A 20,742-nucleotide genomic window follows, 5' to 3' on the forward strand; every position below is an offset into this window, starting at 1 on the left:
CGAGCAGTGCCTTGCCTGATTGGCAAAGACAGCAGGGGCAAGTGGAGTATGCCTGGCACAATCCATTTCAAGCTACAAACTCACTGTGATGGAATCAACACCCATTTCTATCCAAGTTTCATTACAGTCGTCACAACCACAACAAAATTTTATATATATATATATGAAATGTGTAGTACTGATCTTGGAAACCAGAGACCTGGCTACGTGAACCTAGGCAAGTCATCCTTGGGGCTTTATATTCAGTAACTGATTATGAGGGGCGTTGGACCAGATGATCTTTAAGAACTTTTTGCTCTAACATTTTATGAGACTAGGAGAACTAAATAACCCAGGCAGTAGGGCCGATGATCACAGCCCCTGAGAAAATTTCAGAAAAGTTAGTGTGGTAGGGTTCTTTGTAATAGAATTTCATTCTATTATGAAAGCATTCATAATTCTGGGCTAAATTTTAAGAAAAATTTTTTATAGAAGAATACATTCTTAAAAAATAAGGCCACAATTACTCTGTTGTAATCATGTATGAAGGTTATTTAGAAAATGAATTTCTATAACATAAATATTATAGAATTATACATTTTTCAGATAAGAAAACTTGAGTTCAGAGAAAATACTTAAATCTTGACAGCATTTTATGATTAGTTGGAGGGGCATGAAGACCAGAAACCAGATTCCTCATCTATGAACCATCTTGAAGACTTTTCTGTTCCTTCATATTCTCAGACAGAGGGTTTCCAAGTGAAGTTTTAAAATGGTTTATTTCTCTTTTGGGAATTTTGCCCAGTAATTTGACATAGTCTAAAGATAGTTTAGGTGTCTTTCAAACTTTAGGTCATGAAATTAAATGCACAAAATGAACTCATTGGGGTAGCCAGCATTTTTCAAAAATGAAGCATAAAATGTGAGTGCATAGTTTCAAATATATGTTTGTTGTACATTCTGAGTTCCTACAGAATGTGTATTATTGGAAGTTGTGTCAAAAAAGATTGAAAGATACAATTTTAAGGGGAACTCCTCCAGACAGACAACTCCTTAAATGACTCGATTACAGCAAACACTTAATTGAGCCATTGGAGGGGAGCAGTCAGGTCACAGCATCATAAAATACCCGAGGGTCATCACCAACACCAGACAAAAGAGTGTCAGCACACGGCAGGGTAGCTGGGACAATGTACCAGGCATTCATCCTGACAACTTATTTTAAAAATATTTCTCATGTAACTTCCACCCACCAAGCAGTAATCTACATTATGCATGAAACGAAACATACACTTCTCAGTCCCTCCACTGTCTGGAAGAACTGTTAAAACCCTGACGACTTCCGTTACTCAATGTGATAATGCTGCAAAAATAATCTTGATAAAGACTTCTCCATGCAGTCAATCTTTATTATAGCAGTATTCGCATATTCACATCAAGTACATAGAACTTTTTTGCCTTTTATATAATACAGAGTTTTTAAATAACTTTACACAGAAATAAATTTCTTCAATCTGAATTTCAGCTATCTTTTTAATTCTCCATGCTTTCTATCCAAACTGAACAATATTTTCCATTGTACAAATTTACATGAGAAAAACTCCAAAGTACAAATGAAGGGACCTGAGCAGGAAAGAGAATCAAAGTATCAAGAAGTGGGTATGGGGAAGAATTAAGAAAAAAAGATTCAAGCAAACATTGAGGATTAAGGGACAAGAGGGAAACATCCTCCATTTGACTGAAAATAAATCTTTTTTTTATGAATTGAAAAATAAGCTTTAAAAATAGTTACTCCATTGTAATTTTACCAAAGCAGGTATAGTAGAGGTCTGTGGACAATTAAAAAGTCCCCATCTTTTCACTGGGCAAACCCCAGACTCCATGAGAACCTTTTCAATGCTTGAGTGGAACTGAAGTGAATTAAACCCGAACCTTTGGCAGCGAGAGCGAGAGAGGAGAGGAATGTGTATGTGAATTGCCATAAGGTTGGAGTGGCAAACTAGGGGCCATTAATTCACTGCAGTTAAAACATGATGGATTTCCCTTTACTCTCCCTTATAGAAGAATTGTCCTCAAACCAAGAAGTAAATGAAAAGGGTGTTGATTTCCTTTTTCTTGGTCTAAACCAAAGAGCAATCATAACTATCAGAATTCAAAAGGACATGTCGATGAACGGTCCAATTCAATCCCCTGATCGGTTGTACACTCATATTTTAGGAGAAGCAATTGCTGAGTGAGGAAAAGGTCAGAGTGTACAACCAACAAATGAGATTACCACAAAAATACATCACTGTGATAGAGTCCTTCAAATCAGGCGATATCTTGAAGGCCAAACCTAGACTATAACCTATGACATGGCCAAAGGAAACACAAGAGGACCCAATGAATGCATCTTCCAATGAAGGAGGGGAAAGGGTACAGCACACACACACAGCCCTGTATGTAAACTAACAGAACATGAAGAGAAGACATAAAGGTTAGCCACTTATGTTGGTAATTAACATGACTAAAAAGGCATTATATGTTTACAAAGCTGGTTTTAATCAGCTATAGAACATACACAAATGTATTAGGAAGGAATGTTTTTTTTTTAAAAAACCGTTCACAGCTTAGAATAAAAAGCACAGTTATTGCACTCTTACATTTTATTTCAGGTAATTATAGTTTATTTCCCACCTTCACAACAATTTTTCCCTACCCTCAGACTTAGCCCCACACCCTCCCCCAGCCCATTTGGTCCATTTTCTCTACGTTTGTGCCTGGTCTGTGAGCTTTGTTGCTTATGTTAGTCTGAAGTTTCCTCCTATGTAACTCGTACTCCACCAAAACACACGGTGAGTTAAAAAAGGCTTAACGCACAAATGCAACACAATAATTTTCAAAACAAAACTGGTACTAAGCAACTTACTCATAACCGCCCCCCCCCCCGCCCCGTCTCCACCCCTGTAAACAGAACCCTTCTGCCGCATCTCTTAGGTGAATTTTATGCCCGATTCCCTACATAGATACCATTATAAGAACCAGCCACTCATAGATGCTGGACAATGTACTCAGCCTGCCAGGAGAAGCAGATGGTTTGCACAAAAATTTTTTTGATACTAACACAAATAAACAGATTTTACTTCTTTGTTTTCAAAGAGTACTTCAATCTGTAGAATTCTTTAAAAAAATCCAGAAACACTAGCTGTGTCCTCAGGCACAACTGGTTATATCATTGTAATTAGTCAAACAGCTAAATAAAATTGAACATTTTAATGAAACTGATTTAGTAATTAATACTACTAAATTAACAGCCTAAGTTGTGGATGTTGAAATAAAAGATGTACTTAATCACTTGTTTGAGGTGGGGACTAACTGTCCCTATGCATTTTTAAATAAAGCACTGTTACCTTAATTTAAGATTTTAGGACCTAAGTTTCTGTCCTCTTCTACCTTAAAAATACCTGATAGAAACTGTTACTCTTCCCACACCTGACAAAACTTAAGACTGAATTTCAATTTAAATGTCTTTGCCCAAATGGAAGTGAAAGTAGGTTACCTGAAAACAACAAAACAAAGCTTACTGTCTAGTGTACGGATATAACAAAAATCTTACCAGTATTTTCAATGCTATCAGAGCTAGCAACATGGAATATGAATACACTGGCCACTTCATTTTTCTGTGGCTAATGTACAGATCAGGCAGAGATGCGACTGCACTCCTTGGGTGCTCAACGTACGGCATTCGTCACACACCTTAGTAAAACATGTAGAGAACTTGCTCAAGACAGTATATTGCCTTCCCTGGGGGTGGCAAGGAACGAAACAAGATACAAGAAGCACACACCATGGAGTGTGTCCAGTTTACACCCACTGGCCAGGTCACTAACTATTCCAATGCCCCATGAAAAAGCCCCCAGAGACCACACCTGGCCCCCATAGCACCCAGAACAGCATTAGCAACACAGTCTCGCTTAATTTGCAAACAAGTCCTGGGAGGCAAGTTTACATTTTCAAACTGAAAAATCAGTGTCTAGGTTGGCAGCAGTACTCTGGAAACTGATAAATCAAATTCTGTCCTATATTTTAATTTCCCGCTTCTCACTAACATACGATTGCTGCCCAGCATACATTGCTTCAACCCTAAACTACAGCAATTTCTTAAAATGTCAAACATTTCTGTTATATAAAAGTTCCATGCTTTGAAGAACCTATGGGAGTAGAAAAAGTTTCTCTAGAAATGTCACAACTATAATTTCAACCTATTTGCTCTACGTGATAAATATATCTGACTATACTAGGGATTATGTGCTTTAAAAAAATAATTTTGTTCACTGAAAATTTACCTGTGTTTTCTCATTTTTTTAAATGTGATTTTGGCTATAAACTCTTTAGTGCATTTATCTTTGCAGTCTAAATTGCACTCTAAAAAATATTAACACAGCTGAGTTAGACCAGAGTGGCTGCTCTCTTCACAATTCACTGATTTCTGCTAAAATTTTAGCTTTGTTATTGCATCATGAAGGCACAGTAAGATCATTTGGCAATTGTCCAGGTATTTTTCTAGAGCCCCACCTACACCATTTCATCGTACGATCTGTAAGCTATTTGCTGTTCAAACTCACAGTAAACCTTCCATGTCTGGCTATATATATATATATATATATATACACACTTTTTTTTAATAGCCTAATGGTTGGAATCTGCTAGTCTCAAGGTGCTGATATTCTAGCACTAACAATGCCAACTTGGAGGAAGTAGAGAATCTTGCTAAATGGCTAATCATTCTACCCTCTTGGCTGGGCAGTCTCTCTCTAGGAATATCTGTGCATGTGACAAAGCTGTGGCTAACTCATTATGAAGATGTACTGTCTTGCCAAGCCTACTGAAAGTTAAAATTATATCACTGTTAGTGAAGTGATACCGTAACTATTTAATTTCATGCAACTGACTTAAGGTTAAGATTCTGAAACGTACCCCTACATAGATTCTGGCACCACTTTCAACAACATTCAGATACTCTGAGCTACATTTTTCAGTATTACTGCTTAAATATATAATGCCCTTTAGGACAAAATGAGAGTGCTCAAATACAAGTACACATAAAAGATAAAATCCTAAATCATCTTCATGTTCTAGAGCTCCTGACTTTTCATATTTTAAAATAAATAACTATTCATTACCTCATTCTGAGGAGGTAGTTTTTTGAAGAAGTCACCTGAACCCTGCAATGTGTTTCAAACTAAAGCTAGATGAGGTCTGCATGAGGCTGGAGAGGTGGATGTACAGGAGGGGCGGGTGAGATCTGAGGAGGGGCGTGCGGTAGTTCAAACATTGCCTGATGAACAAACGGTAACATTATGTGATAAAAGAGCTGTGACTGCACCAAACGAGAATCTAGGAAATATTTACAAAGTTTCAGGTTGACAGTGTTGAAGTCTTGAATTATTTCTTTTTTAACTATGTAACGCTCTTTCTTCTCCAATACCAACATAAATAGAACACATATACTTTATATGGGATTTTGTCTCCTAGGATGCCCCAGTATGTCCCACCAGATCTCAAATACAATCAGGGACTGGATGTTCAGGAACCAGAATTTGACAGCTAGAAAGAATCTTCTTTTAAGGTGCACATAAATACAAATGATCACGTTGGATTTCCTATTCACAAATCTCTTTTATAAACTACTTTTTGGTCAATATTATTTCAGTGGCAACAGTCTGGACCCTAGACTGCAGTTCGAGGATGAAAAAGTTCATCAGAAATACTACACATTTCAAAACAATCTTTTATGGTTTCTCTCAAATTTTTCAGAAGGCTTCACCTCTCCTTACCTAAAATAAAATACACTACAGAAGGCACTGCAGCCACTTTACGGAAAAGACAGATAATAATCAGTGAAGGAGCCGCGTTCTATCCACACAAATTACCTATAAAGTGCTTTGCACAAACAAGGAGTTCTTCCTTGTATTTTCTTAGGAGCTCAACACGTCTATCTGTAGTCTAAGCATCAAAAAATAAAGCAAGTAAAACTCAGAGGAAAACCCCTTTTTTCATGTCATTTGTAAACTAAAGAAAAAACTATTTGATGGAAAAAAACAAAGGGAAATTTAAAATTTTATGTTTTAAGGGCTCTACAAAAATCTCTCAAGAATACCCTGAGCCTGCTTTCTGGGCATAGCTTCATTTGAGATCACGTCTGCTCCCCTTTTTCAAATGAGATAGTAAACTAAAAAGAAAGGGAAGAAAAAGGTGTTTCACCTTGAATTTTGTTTTGAAAATTCCAATGCTAAGCTTCCTCCAGAACCAGCTCCCATGCGGGCTCCTGCTGCCTGAGGCGGCCCTGTGCCTGGGCCTCTGGCAGGCTCCACCTGCTCAGCAGGACATGCCTACTGTCAAGCCCAGCTCCCTGAAATCTTGGTAAAGGGAACACAATCATGTTTGAAAGCATCTATAGGGACATATTTAAAGAGAAAAATACTGCTTTTCAAAGAGAGACAGCATTCTGCATATAAGATGCTCTTCAAATCACCACAAATCATTTCCATCTTTGTAACTTTTGAACTTTTTAAGATATTGCTCTGCTCGTGTAAGGCTTAAGAATACACTGCTTTTGAAACTCATTCATAACTTCAGGATATTTTCCCTTTTAGTGGGGCCACTTTTACAGGTCTGCGGAATTTTCAGTAGGCCTTCCTCTGAATACAGTTATCTCAGCAAAAATCATCTAACGGCAGTGAGCTTTAGTAGGCCGAAAGATGTAGTGGGGCAAGTTACAATTTGAACATTTTAAATAACAATTTCTAATTCCCTGATTTATTTTATAGGTCCTGTCTAATTTCTTTTAGGTCCCTGGCTACATAGCTTGGTTGGACTACGTACATTTGATTTGATTTACATTCTTAAATCCTGATAAGAGATTCTAGACTCATGATAAGGGAGGTATTTACAATCTGCCATTAATACATCTAGAGTCACTTTTGTTGCTACTACGGTGATTTATACCGCCCTTCAGTAAAGGCCAAAGGAAGCTACGACTCGGTTATATTTTCCATTTATGCAAAGATAAAGAAGGAGCTTCTTAATACCACAGCAGCTCTTTCTATAAAAACAACTGACATTAGGCTTCACACATCCTCCCTCAGTCCCAATACCCCTAAAATTGCCCTGTTCTCTGCCTGGGGAACTCATCTGTCAAATTACCTAACCTTTTGAAGACCAGGCTTGGGAAAAAAGGAAGAAGGAGAATGAATGGAGACACCACCATTTTTATTTTAGGTTGCATATTTTAGATAAAAGACTAGAAAGAGGATGTAGGATGCAGTGTAGGAGTAAGTTGGAAGAAACAATGAAATATTAGCAAAGACGTTAGTGTGGATCCAGCAAGTACCACTAATTTAAAAATTATAAATATTTGTCATTATGCTAAGACTCCCCATATTTAGGTAAAGAAAAGGATAATCATCTTTCTTTAAAAGTTGCTTATATAACAAAAATACAATTTTCCAGGATATATAATTCTGGTGGGAAGTATTTTATTCCAATTCAATTCAATCTGAAAATTATTTTTTTTAATAAAAATAGAAGAAACTCAAATTAAAACTTGTACCTTACATTTAAATTACATAAATGTCTCACATTCAAAACTGTTATCAGTATTGTAGGCTTTTAACTAGATACTGCCATGGCATTCTGTGCCCTGGACAAAGTAGCCACTAAGTACTTGGTGACTGGAAGAGCTTAGGAGGAAGATATCAACTGTATTTTCCTGAGAACTTGCTACATTGTGGAGGAAAAATAAAAAAAATCCCAAACACTTGCCTTCATTGCTGGACCCAATGAGAAAAGAAGGCAATGTGTGCCAGCACTTTCCAGCCTGCTTGGTTAGGCGGACACCCTCAGTGAGCAAGGAAACAGAAGGCCAGAAACCCAGTAGGTCAGGAAAAAGATGCAGCATTCCCTTTTCCTCTACATCAAAATGTACCTCCCTCCTCACCTCTCATCCTCCATTTAATTAAAACAGCTCCATTTTGATAAAAATTTGTCAAGGACTGAACATACACCACACAGAAAGGGCATGCTGCATTTTTGTTCCATCCCTCAGAAATTAACCGGTGGTGGCTAGGGGAAAGAGCTCCACAACAAAATCCCAGAACAGAAAAGAGAACGATGCTTGGTGATTGCAACTGCCCCATCAGATGATCAGCCACATATTGATCTGGTGGTTAGAAGGGCAAAGTTGACTGGCAGACTTTCCATAGCAAATCTCCCAAGCTGTAGCAGCAGTTTCTTTCCATCATGCCTGACCATCAAAAGGTCAGAACTCAGGGTCTCTCCTCTTCCTGGGAGTGGGCAGACTTGTATGCACGTGGTATTTGTGTTGAAGAAGAAACACTGGCAGCAGAGAATTCTGGTTCCTAAAACATTCTTCCCTCTTTTGTTGGATGGGAAATTCCATTCTGTTCCACACCAGCTTATGCAGTGAAAATTTTGTATCTTTAAAAAAAGATTTGAGGAACAGAACTGTGTTTTGATGTTAACAAATTGTACGAACACAAGACTTAAGAAATAAGAGTAGATGCTGCCATGATGGTGTGGCTACTTGAAGGCTGCAAATTCTCCTGTAGAGGGAGGACAAGAGCTAATTTTAAAAAAGTTATCTCAAATAACCTAGAGACACAGAAAAGCCTCATTGAAACCTCACTGTCAAGTGTGCAGATACCTTCCCACTTGGGTTTTACATGCTATGGTTCTAATCAAGCTGAAAACAGTTCCAATGAACAAAATTTCTCAGAAACAGATTGTAAAATAGTAAGGCTGATTTGTAGAATACTCCCCCACCCCCTGAATTATCAACTCATTTTCATTACTATAATGCCACTATTAGGAAGGAAGAAGCAAGAATTATCCTTTTTTTTGTTTTTTGAGGAAGATTAGCCCTGAGCTAACATCTGCTGCCAATCTTCCTCTTTTTTCCTGAGGAAGACTGGCCCTGAGCTAACATCCATGCCCATCTCCTTCTACTTTATATGTGGGATGCCTGCCACAGCATGGCCTGCCAAGCAGTGCCATGTCTGCACCCCACATCCGAACCAGTGAACCCCAGGCCACCGACTCGGAACATGCGATCTTAACTGCTACGCCACCGGGCTGGCCCCCAAGAATTAAATTAAATGGTCAAATGATTTGTCCACATTACACATTTGACAGAAGGAAAGAAAATCCAGTCCCTCCATTTTCTAGTTCATTTCACCTTTTAAACTACCAAAAATTACATATAGGCACATGCCACTGAACATTATTCTCAGCATAAGAAATCCTTTAAACCACAAAGTCCCTTTGAGGTACTACACTCCTTTAGCTTACCGAATATGGGGGACTTCATGCCATTATTTTTCACCTACCATTTTGTCCAAAGCTTCTACTTGTACCTAGAGGTCGGTTCCTCTTATAATATATACTATAGTTAATTTCTGGGGGTTGGTTAATAACTGACAACTAGCAGAATTTAGTCAGCCTTAACATCCTTTTTCAGTAATAGCAGCTTCTCATGAGAATCCAAGTAATCACTTAAATGAATACACTATTTAATTTAGAAATAACCTATCCATTTTCTGATTGCTATTAGATGCCAACTGGTTACTAGAGAACAGTGGCATGTCCCCAAAACAACATATTGTTAATGACAGGCTAACTGAACCCTCAGATTGGATGCTGATAATATTAGCAACTGTTTGAGTGCCTGTTATATACCAGGTGCCTCACTGAATATTTTATACACATTTGCATCTGATCCTCACAATAACTCTATGAGGCAGGTGTTATTATTCCTCTTTATTTCATAAAGGAGCAAGCTGGGATTTAGAGTGGTTAAGTAACTTGCCTGAGATCCCACATCTAGAAAATGGCAGAGTTGGAAGGCAAAGTAAGGTGCTGATTCCAAAAGTCCAGGGTCTTAACAATTAATAAGCCCCTAAACAGTTTTCAATAATTAATAATTTGTTTTCCCATTCTGAATACAACTACTAATTGGACTGCTGATACTGATACTGTCTCTTCCCATCTACAGATTCCTTTTAACAAAGCAATTAACCAAGGGATTGTGAGTCAAAAGATCAAGGAAGGATAAAAGAATTATTATCTCATATTGAACGTTAAAAGGACTGGGGAGTTAGGCACTGATGAAAAAAATAACCAAATTGCTAAGACCTTGGAGAGTAAAATATTTAGAGCATAACCACAGGAGAATATTATGTTAACAGAGACTCTAGAAATATATAAACATTCTCACTACCTTTGCTTATGGTTTCAGTACATTATGGTTTTAAGGCTGCTATTTTTTTAATACATTTCTTTAAAGCAATTTTTAACATTCTTATGAGTAGTCACTGTATCTAGCAGAATCTAAATCTAATTAAAGGAAGCCAGTGTAAAAATAGGATTTACTTAACAGAAATCGTTAAAAACAAGGGCTGGAATTCATCCTTTAAGTGACAGAATATCAGAAAATGATAAACTCTATGCCAAATCTTATATACTGCATCAAAAAATCTTCAGATGTTTCCTATTCATTATTACAATCAGACACTCCATTTTGTTGAAGTGTTCTACCCTACAAACTTAAATATTAGCCTTAAAAATAAAAACACACAAAACTACCCCCGAAAGCACAAAATCTTACCAACAAACTCCACATCAAACACCGGCAGAGCAAACACTAAGACGGTCCTACCAGAGCCTACCGTCCCTAACAGAATGCAGTTCTGTTCATAACTGGACTTCAGGTCCAAGAAAAAAAAGACAAAAAGAACTCAGTTTAGACATCAATAAAACAAAACTCTACATATGTCCCTGAAATCATGGAGAAATTTAAGGAAAAAACAGAGGTCACAGGAGATGAATCTGTTTTTGGGGGGAAAAAATCTTTCCTTGCTTATTCCTTCTTGCTATCTGGAAATCTATATTATCCTACATTCTACCCTATCTTATTTAAGAGAACAGTCAACTCTGCTGTGTGAAGTTACTTGAAGTAAAACATCCAGATATTCTATGACTTTTTGAAAATCTTGGTATATTAATTTAAATTATTATGAAATTTAATGATATTCATAATGATATTATGAAGAATCAGGGGCCAAAATGAAACATTTTTTTTTTACCTCCTTTCTGGTTGAGAAAAACCTAAGCTCTATTTTCCATTTGACTTTGTTTAGGAATAGGGCAGAGAACACTTGGGAAGACCCTGTGATTTCAGACACCTCAAATATCATGGTTTGTTTATTTTAAAGCTAAGGACTTTATTAACTAGTTTTAAGATACTACAAAATAATTACCCTTTATTCCAGAACTGAAGGTATTTCAGTGGCTGTCATACACATAATTTGATAAAAATTACTTAAAGATAAAATATGCTATGAAAAATCTAGTATGTTATTTTCTACATAAATCAATCACCGCTCAGAGGTAGGGGGCATCATTTGAAACCAGAGTAAGTCCCATTCTTTCTTTTTGGTGACCTTTCAGGTAGTTTCAAAAGGACAATGAATATTCTGGCATAGACACACTGGAATTCTTAAATTCTCAGAGAAATGATCACAGGAGAGATGAAATATTTAGTAAAATAAAAAGTGCTACAGAAATGCTCAATAATTTTCACTCAAATAAGACTGTAACTGACAAAATGCTTTAATCATGAAGTACCCATTTCATAATATTAAAGAAAAAAAGGGCAGATCATTTCCTTAAATTGAGAGTGACCCACTTGAGAGCAAGGCCTTTGAAGCTGAGGTGTTAACATAGTTACTATTTTAGAGATGGGATGATTTTAACTGCTGGTTTAGTGTTTAAATGGCTGGTACAGTATTGTAATATCTGAAAATAAACCTGAAGCATCTGATTAAATACTGTGATCCCTACACAACTGAAACTTAATAAGACAAATCTCATTCCTCATCATAGACTAGTAACTTTTAAAAGGCAAATTTTATAAAGAGGTTGCTTTCTAAAAAAAGGAAATCAACCTTAATGAAAATATCTGAGGGTTCAGGCTTTAGGAAAGAAGCAGTCAGTCACAAGAGGATGAATGCCTTTCTGTTTCAATTACCTAGTCAAAGAGATTAACTCTACATATGGTTAGAAAAATGCTTCCCCTTATTTGGAGAACATATCTAAAACTCGATATAAAACAGAGAACAACAGAAAGGGAGACTACCACATATCATTCCAACGCTTCCTACTTCTCCAGATCCGTGTTATGGAAACATCTCACCTGCTGTATTCTGAATGGTCTTCTACTAACATTTCCAGTGGGCCCAATTTGGAAAACAGAGAATACTATGCAACCCTTTGGAGGCATGTCAATGTCTACAGGATAGCATAATGAGTTTCTAAGCAGTTCTAAGAGCTTAGCAATGCCCTCTAAAGAAAGAAGAGAAAGAAGTCAAAAGCAGATGGTGGGGGACCCGGCCGCGGATAGTGTGGGTAGCGTGGGGGGAAAAAAAGAGAGTGAACAAGGAAAGGAAGATAAAAGTGAAGCAAGTATACTGGGGAATTATAGGAAGAGCTCTATCAATAAAAAGATCCTTTGACTCCCATGCCTCAAAATGCTCAAAGCTTTTGAGCATTCCACAGACCAAGTCAATTTTGTAAAAACTTTGTTAGCTACATGCTTGCTATTCAATTTGTGAATAAAACCCCATAATAATTACTAATAATCCTATCTTTAGTGTCACTGGAGGATTTAGAAATCATGCACTTTGATGTTTTCCAACATGCGACGTTTACAACTTTTTCTCATTTTTTAAAATATGAGTTAATGTTCTTTTTCACTACTCTTGCTTAAATTGAAAGTTATGGATCAACTTCTAAAAGCCTAAGTGGCATTACTTATCTTAAGCTACCCAAATGAGGAGCAAAAGGAATGCCATACTTATCATTGAGTGGTTTCCCTGGATGAAATCTAATCTATTCAAATAAAGAAAGTATTTCAAAAATTTATTTTTGGTATTTAAAAACTAAATTATCATTAGTGTAAAGTCCCCCAATTTTCTTCTTGACTGACCTCAAAGAAGGATGGCATTTAAGCAGATGTTATCTGTGTGCTAGAATAACCCTGAACTGCCAGCTCTATTTAAAAATCATCACAAATCCAAATTGAGTAAATGAAGATTTATTTAAGAGGCTGCCTTTGGTCCCTAGGCTGACTCTGAAGTGGAGATGGCAATTTCTTAGATAAGATGAGAGCAATGTTGCTTCTTTTCACTTTTGATTCTCAATACGATTCTGGTTCACAGTAAGAATATGCTGACTGCCACATTACAGCCATTTTCAACACATGAAAGCGTAAGCATTAGAAACTGTCAACAAATACTTCATGCTGTGGAATGCAAAAAAGAGAACAGCATTCATTCATAATAACTAGAATCTTCTTGGGCAAAGAATATAAAGAGCACAGAAATTTTGTGAGGCAGTTTGATAAGGTGATTGCTAAAACAGGTATCACGAGAGTTAAGCACAATCTAAAGTAACAGTAATTTTTAAAAAATCTATTACCTGGTTGTTTGGCAAGCAGAGATATCTAAAAGAAAAACAAACAAACCTAAAAGTTCTCACAGAATTCTGTGATGCTTTTTTGGGGGTAGAGGAGGCAACGCATTTGTAAGGAAATTCAACTTCTGTATGTTTAAGACACCCTTGATATTCTAAGAAATATTATCTAAAAGGAACTCCAGTTTATAATATTTCCCCAATAAAAATCCAAAGTTAAACCATGTTACTCCTGTCAAACATGCCACTGATCAGCAATATCTTTGGTTACCTGCATCCATAATTTATAAAAAGAAATTTAGTCTATTGCTTTAAGGGAATAAAGGAAATCTCTATTTTCCAAACTGAAATAAATAGTTACATAATAAATATTAAGAATAAAAATAGGCTTACTCGATTCTAGCAACTTCCTAAATTAGATCTGTTGGTATGCCTGACCTAACACAGGCTAACCTGCTGTGACCCTCCCACCTACAAACACCCGCTCAGGAGGGGCGCTGGTCTGGGGAGTCCTGAATGGATGTGTGGTAACTAATAACAAAAGGTGCGTGAGAAACGTTTAATTGAAGTTTAATAAGTAGAATAACCAAGTAAACAAAACAAACTTGGAACAGGAAGTAAAGCCTCTGGAAGAGGCACGGAAAATTTTCAGCAAGGACTGTGCATTTAAAAAAACCCCTGGATGTTGAAAATCCAATGCTAAGTATGAATTTTAGCTTGGGAAAAAATTATATCCAGTCTTTAAAAACATACGTGTTCTTTGGTTCACCTTTTTAAAATAAGAACAGCCTATTCAATTTAACAAATATATAAGCAAATATATGTTCATTTTCCTTTGTCCCTACCCTCCTATACTCTCTCTCTCACTCACTGAATTTGTTTCAGTGGACAGGAAACGCACCATATCCCCCTGCCTGGATGGGTGTTTTCGGAGAAGCACAAGCATATAGACTAAAATCCTCTGTCTGGAAGCCAGCCCGATTCAAGGAGGGCTCTGATGCACTGCGGTGAATTTTTGGCAATGAGCGGGCCAGCAGCTCAATAGAGGCGAGAATCTGAAAAAAGGGAAAAGAAAGAAAAAAGAAAGAAGAATAAAAATCTAAGTTCTGTTAATCTTTAAGAATCCCATCACACTTTACAAGAAAGCATCTGAAGTCTTACATTATTTTCAGTATTATCCTGAATGCCTGGAAAAATACTAAAAAAATAGATATTTTTCCTTAAAAAGAAAAGAAAATTACCAAACTGCTACAGCTTTTATCTCTGTAAACTGAATGGGGAAAGTAACCCATAGTTAGCTTTTTTAGATAATGTGCCAGCCTTGGAACAGTAAATAAAAAATTTTAAACCAATTATACACCCATTTCTCACAGATAACAAGTCCCTTTTGGGAAGAAGATGGAGCATAAATAAGTAAAGCACTCTAAGACGTCATAACAGCCATCAGAGTAACTCATTCTTTAAAAAAACTTAGTAATGGGAAATGTCTTACACACACATAATTAAAAGTAGGATCCCAGTGACCCAGGCTGCTAGTGGCACAGGAGTGAGAAGTGACAAGTGACAACCCAAGAGTGAAGGAGAAGACAGGAAAACTCTCCAAATAGATACCAACAGACAAAACACAGAAATTTAGCATATTTTAAGGTACAAAGAAACAAATAATGACCTTTGAAGGCATACAGTATGATAAAGCATGTTCATAAGCATGAGACATATGTGTAAAGGGCTTGGCACACTGCCTGGCATATAGTAAGTACTCAATAAAACCTGCTTAGCAGCCATTACTATCATTTTTCTGAGCTACCAAAATTTCTTTTTTAAGTTAAACTGTAATCTGCATAATGATTAGTATAAGAAGGCAAAGAAGTAAGCAACGTTACAAAAATTTTAAAATTACAAGCATAACATATAAATAAAAATGCAAGTAATACAAAAAGTACAAATCCTACCTTGCAGGGGTAACCACTGTTAAAGAGTCTATACTTTCTTTCTTTCTTTCTTTTTTTGAGGAAGATTAGTCCTGAGCTAACATCTGTGCCAATCTTCCTCTACTTTATATGTGGGATGCTGCCACAGCATGGCCTGATGAGCAGTGCATAGGTCCCCAATGGCGATCTGAAGCGGCAAACCTGGGGCCGCTGAAGCAGAGCACCTGAACTTAACCACTATGCCACCTGGCTGGTCCCAAGTCTATACTTTCTTCTGGATCTTTCCTATGCATAAACATGCAGACATGAAAACAGAGCCCTTCCCCACCCTCACCACCATTTAAAGTAGTATCATACTATACACGTTTTTTTGCATTGTTTTCCCTCACTGATATCCACGTCCTCTATATTCCTCTATACCTTGACCTTTATGTCTTTATCTTTTCCAATTACAATAAACATTCCTGTATATATCTGAATACTTGTGGAAGCAGGTTCTATAGCACAGATTTTTAGGAGTGGAATTACCAGAGCAAAGGGTCTATGTATTTTAAGTTTACGGATTCTACCAAGCCCTTTCAAAAGGCCAAACCAATTCACTTCCCATCAATACCGCTAAAAAATTTACAAGGAAGGATCTTTCTCACTTTCCAACATTGTTCCCAATGGTAGATATTTCCAATCTGAGAGGTAAAACCAAAATGTTATTTCACTGGTGTGTTAACTTTGCATTCTACTGATGTCACTGAATTCTTAACATCCTTTCCTAAGTTCATTCACCATCTGTGTTTACATTGTGAGTCACCAGTTCATATCCTTTGCTCATTTTCTATTGATTATCTCTTATTTACTGATTTGTAGGAGTCCTTTGTATAACACATATTTACTCTTTGTTATACACGTCACAATTATTTTTCTGTTTATCTTTCAATATTATTTTTACTATATAGAAGTTTAAAAACTTTTTTTTTAAATTGGCATCTGAGCTAACATCTGTTGCCAATCTTCTTTTTTATTTATTTATTTATTTTTCTTCTTCTCCCCAAAGCCCCCAGCACACAGTTGTATATTCTAGTTGTAGGTCCTTCTGGTTGCACTATGTGGGATGCCACCTCAGCATGGCTTGATGAGTGGTGCCATGTCTGCACCCAGGATCTGAACCAGTGAAACCCTCGCTACTGAAGAGGAGCACCTGAACTCAACCACTCGGCCATGGGGCCAGGCCCTAAAAACTTTTAACGTAGCCATGTCTGCTATTCTTTACCTCTAGCACTTCTAGATTTTGTCTCTTACTTAGGAAAATCTTTCCTACCTCAAGGTATAAAAATGATTTCATATTTTACAGTTTTCTTTTTTAGATATGAATCTTTAGCCATCTGAAATTTGTACATTGTGTGAAAGAGATCCTACAATGAAAACTGAAAAATAATACTTAAAAGAGGTAGCCTTTAATAACCTAGAAAATTCATACATGCACTTCATTTTCTGACACCATGCAATGAGTGAAATGTTACCTATATTTAGAAGTATGACCATTTTGTCCCTTTTAATATCATTTAAAAAGTGGGCCCAAAGATAGAATTTGCATTATTAACGTACACCAACCATGTAAAATAGGAAACTCTAGCCCCGGGGATGTGAAAAGAGAACATGGTGTAGGGACCTGCTGATAGTGGTCAACAATACTGGTCTTTTACTTTAATAGTCTTAAACCAGTGGTTTTCTGGGTTAAAAAAAAAAAAACCACCAAAACTCTTCCTTAGAGGAACAGTAACTTAGAATCCCAATATGTAAAACATCTACCTACCCAACCATTTAGCCTCCCCTCCTGGCTCTGAGACGGCCCCAGAGAGACTTGTTAAAACCATCAATTCTGTCTTTAATTCTTTAGATGGGAATAAAAGATTCACTCATTCCTATAACAGTGACTTCTAAGTTACCCGGGGAAGACTGGGTATTCAAAGGCATATGGGTTCACAAAGGACCAACCCCATAATTACGATAGCTAAGTAACTATGGGAGTCAGAATTTCCCACTTGAAAACGGTATTGATTTACTGAGACATTTATACAGTGCTTTCAGGAAATTTCCTAAGCATCATAAAACACTGAATTTATATTGCAATATCTACTATTTTATCTACATATCTACATGATATGATATATACTACAATATCAAAACTATCTTCATAACACTAAGATATTATTTCCCTTTTACTTGTCATTATTTTACAAGTCTAAGTGGAGTTTTCAGAGGCTACATGATATAAGGTATTGCAACATAATGAATGCAAGAGAAGAGAATCCAGCTGTCTTCTTTTTGCAGAGATTTGCAAAAAATGTAAAACAATGCCTCTCTTCTCACTTCTTTTAATTTAAAGATTTTATTTTTCCTTTTTCTCCCCAAAGCCCCCCAGTACATAGTTGTGTATTTTTAGTTGTGAGTCCTTCTAGTTGTGGCATGTGGGATGCTGCCTCAGCATGGCTTGATGAGCGGTGCCATGTCCGTGCCCAGGATCTCAACTGGCGAAACCCTGGGCCGCCGAAGCAGAGCACACCAACTTAACCACTCGGCCACGGGGCCGGCCCCCTCACTGATTTTTTTGTTTGTGAAAATATAATTATTTTCCACAAAAACATTATTTAACATGTACTGGTTTTATATGTCTAAATAAATTTATAAATAAATATTTTAAAAACAGTTTTAATTTCTAAAATGGTAATTATTATTACTTACGGAAACGAAAGCTCTTTGAGGGAGGGTCTTCAACAATTTCTAAATGTGTACAAGGGTTCTGAGGCCAAAAAGTGTGAGAAATGTTAGACAAAAAAAAGTCTTTCTGAATATTTTGTACCGGGATTGTAAGTTTCTAGGTGTGCCACTACTCAGTCTTTATAAAATCATCTTTATGTGTCTACTTATCTGGAGTCTGCACACAACCACATGGAATCCAAATCCATGAAATACAACTGTGTGCTACAAAAAGTGTTTAAAAATCTGCATCTGAATATTAGTCCATCCTTTTAGGTAACATAAAGCTTTTTCTTACTTGGGGGAAGAGTGGTCTCTCGTCTCTTTTCTTTTTTAGGCACTCTGCCATTAATCTCTTCATGGCTTTTGGACAGTTACTCCGTACCTTACTGAGATCTGGAGATAGATATCCTCTTCCCACCATAAAAATTATCTGGGGAGAAAAAAAAAGGCAAATCATACAACCTTGTAGATAAGTTGAAAAATACATAAATATGAAAATTCAACAAGCTGTGCACTATGATGTGTACTTTTCTGTAGTACATTATACATTACACTTCAATAAAAAGTTTAAAAACACAATGCTAGTATTCTGATTCCTGTACATCATAGACTAGGAACCAATGCTTAATGGGCTGCAAGCGGAAATCTTCATGACCCCTGGACTACTGTAAAGTCCAATTGCTCCCCATGCTTCTGGTCTCTCCATATCCAGACTACTTTCTCACTAATAGGGTACTCGTTCTATATCACAGACTGTATTGTGTCTCTTTTCTATTTAAACAATAATTTATCAAGCCCTTGTTATTGGGCATTGTGCTAAGTCCTTCACATATATGTAAAAGGAACGAAAACAGTTAACATTTTTACCAGCTGTTTTGGCATCTGCATTTTAAGCTCTTTCATCGAGGAGACTCGAATGGACCACTTGGTTATCTAAGTCTGAGAATCAGAGCCTCCTCCAGAAAAAAGGTGAAGCCACTGGGAACTAAAATCTTTTGTTTAATGAAGTAAAAAAGCTTGTCTTCCTTGGGTGGAAAGATTTACAATTTTTCTAATTTCTTAATTTTCTAATTTTTGGTTCTTTTGAGAGTGAGCAGAGACAGATGTTAGCGTCTTGGGACTCACAGAGGAGAGAGGGATTTTGATCTTAGAGGGAACAGGTAAGAGGCTCAAGTGGAAAGAGCCACTAAGAGATCCCCTGGTTAGAGGGCAGAGCTGATGAATTTTAAAAAGTCAAGTTTGATATCTTAGTGTAAGTTATTTCCCATTTGGTGCTGTAATAGCCCTTGTTTAACTGATTTGCCCAGGCACGACTGAAGTAGAAATGTAAAGCTTATCCTCTTTTCCCATCTCCCTGTCACAACTGCCCTTCTCTCACTTTACAAAAGGCATACCTTTTACCCACGTGGGATTTAACTATAGTACACACTACTCTAGGGTATAAAACTGCTGGGAAACCAAGGGGACACTTCCAAATATTGGTGTCCAACTTGGTTCTAATGAATAGGTAACAAATCCCTTTGCAAGATAGCTGGTTTCCAATTCTTTACTTTCAGTAAAATTAATTAATTGTTGGTTCATTATTAAAATAATTTTTAATGACAAGTTATTACGTAAGTTTTGGTATGTTACAGAAATGAGTTCAAATAAGTAAGTGATATAGTATATGGTAAAGAATTAATCTTGCCCAAAGAGAGGGCTGGCCTTTGCCTTTGGCTCCTGGGAGGTAATTTAAACTTTTGAAATGTCCTGCCTGATAACAGTGTCTTTGTCTACCTGGGGGCCTTGGGCCACGCCAGATAGTCTATGCTATCAATGTGATTTATGGAGGGGGCTTTGAGTCATGTGGTATCAGCCAGACCTCTGGAGGGGTGAAAACTAAGGTCAGCCACAGAGGTAAACAACCATATCTATATGACTGCACTGCAATAACTCTGGACTCTGAGGCTCAAGTGAATTTCCCTGATTGGCAATGCTTCATGCATGTGGTCACACACTGCTGCCAGGAGAATTCAGTGCTGTCCAGAATTCCATGGGGAGAGGAAAACTGGAACCTCTGCACGTGGAACTCTCCTGGAATCTGCTCTATGTGCCTCTTCCCTTGGCTGATGTTAATTTCTATCCTTTTGTTGCAATAAACCTTAACTGTGAGTATTAACAACTTTCAGTGAGTTCGGTGAGACGTGAGGAATTACTGAACCTGAGGGTGGTCTTGGGGACCACTGAACTCTGCATACAGTTACAACGAAACTCCTGACTTTCCCATTTTCTTATTTATTTGAACAATATTTCTCAGCACTTACTTCTTTAAAAATAAAATAAGGAAAAGGACTGATGCCAAGTCCTAGCTCATTCTAGCAAGTCATATTTATCCACAAATATATGAACGAATTAAAAAGAAAAGCCTCACGTTCATTAAGATATAGACATTTCCAATAAAATTTTACCTTCTATGTTTCTATATATCAAAACTTATTTTTTAATCAGTTATATATTAATAATTATTAGCGACAGCATAATTCAGAATTTAAAAAATTAACATTGAGCCTAA

General features: G+C 36.9%; 1 protein-coding gene across 9 annotated transcripts in view; it reads right to left on the reverse strand.

Annotated features, from left to right (window-relative positions):
* Nucleotides 1-1,367: 1,367 nt before the first annotated feature.
* The window catches only part of BRAF (B-Raf proto-oncogene, serine/threonine kinase), a 148,414-nt gene continuing 129,039 nt past the window's right edge, over nucleotides 1,368-20,742 (reverse strand). For 3 of the 9 annotated variants that reach the window (XM_070617974.1, XM_070617977.1, XM_070617978.1), the window contains 3 exons: nucleotides 18,487-18,621; nucleotides 14,408-14,561; nucleotides 1,368-8,582 (listed from right to left, as the gene is read on the reverse strand). In XM_070617974.1, the coding sequence (XP_070474075.1) occupies nucleotides 8,560-8,582; nucleotides 14,408-14,561; nucleotides 18,487-18,621 (312 nt within the window). In that variant the 3' untranslated portion in view covers nucleotides 1,368-8,559. Of the gene's footprint in view, nucleotides 8,583-13,512; nucleotides 13,538-14,377; nucleotides 14,562-18,486; nucleotides 18,622-20,742 lie in introns of all 9 variants that reach the window. The other 6 variants (XM_070617973.1, XM_070617976.1, XM_070617975.1 and 3 more) reach the window with 3 other exon arrangements.

The sequence above is a fragment of the Equus przewalskii genome, chromosome 4 (genome assembly GCF_037783145.1).
Source record: "Equus przewalskii isolate Varuska chromosome 4, EquPr2, whole genome shotgun sequence".
In the NCBI taxonomy this organism is placed as follows: Eukaryota; Metazoa; Chordata; class Mammalia; order Perissodactyla; family Equidae; genus Equus; species Equus przewalskii.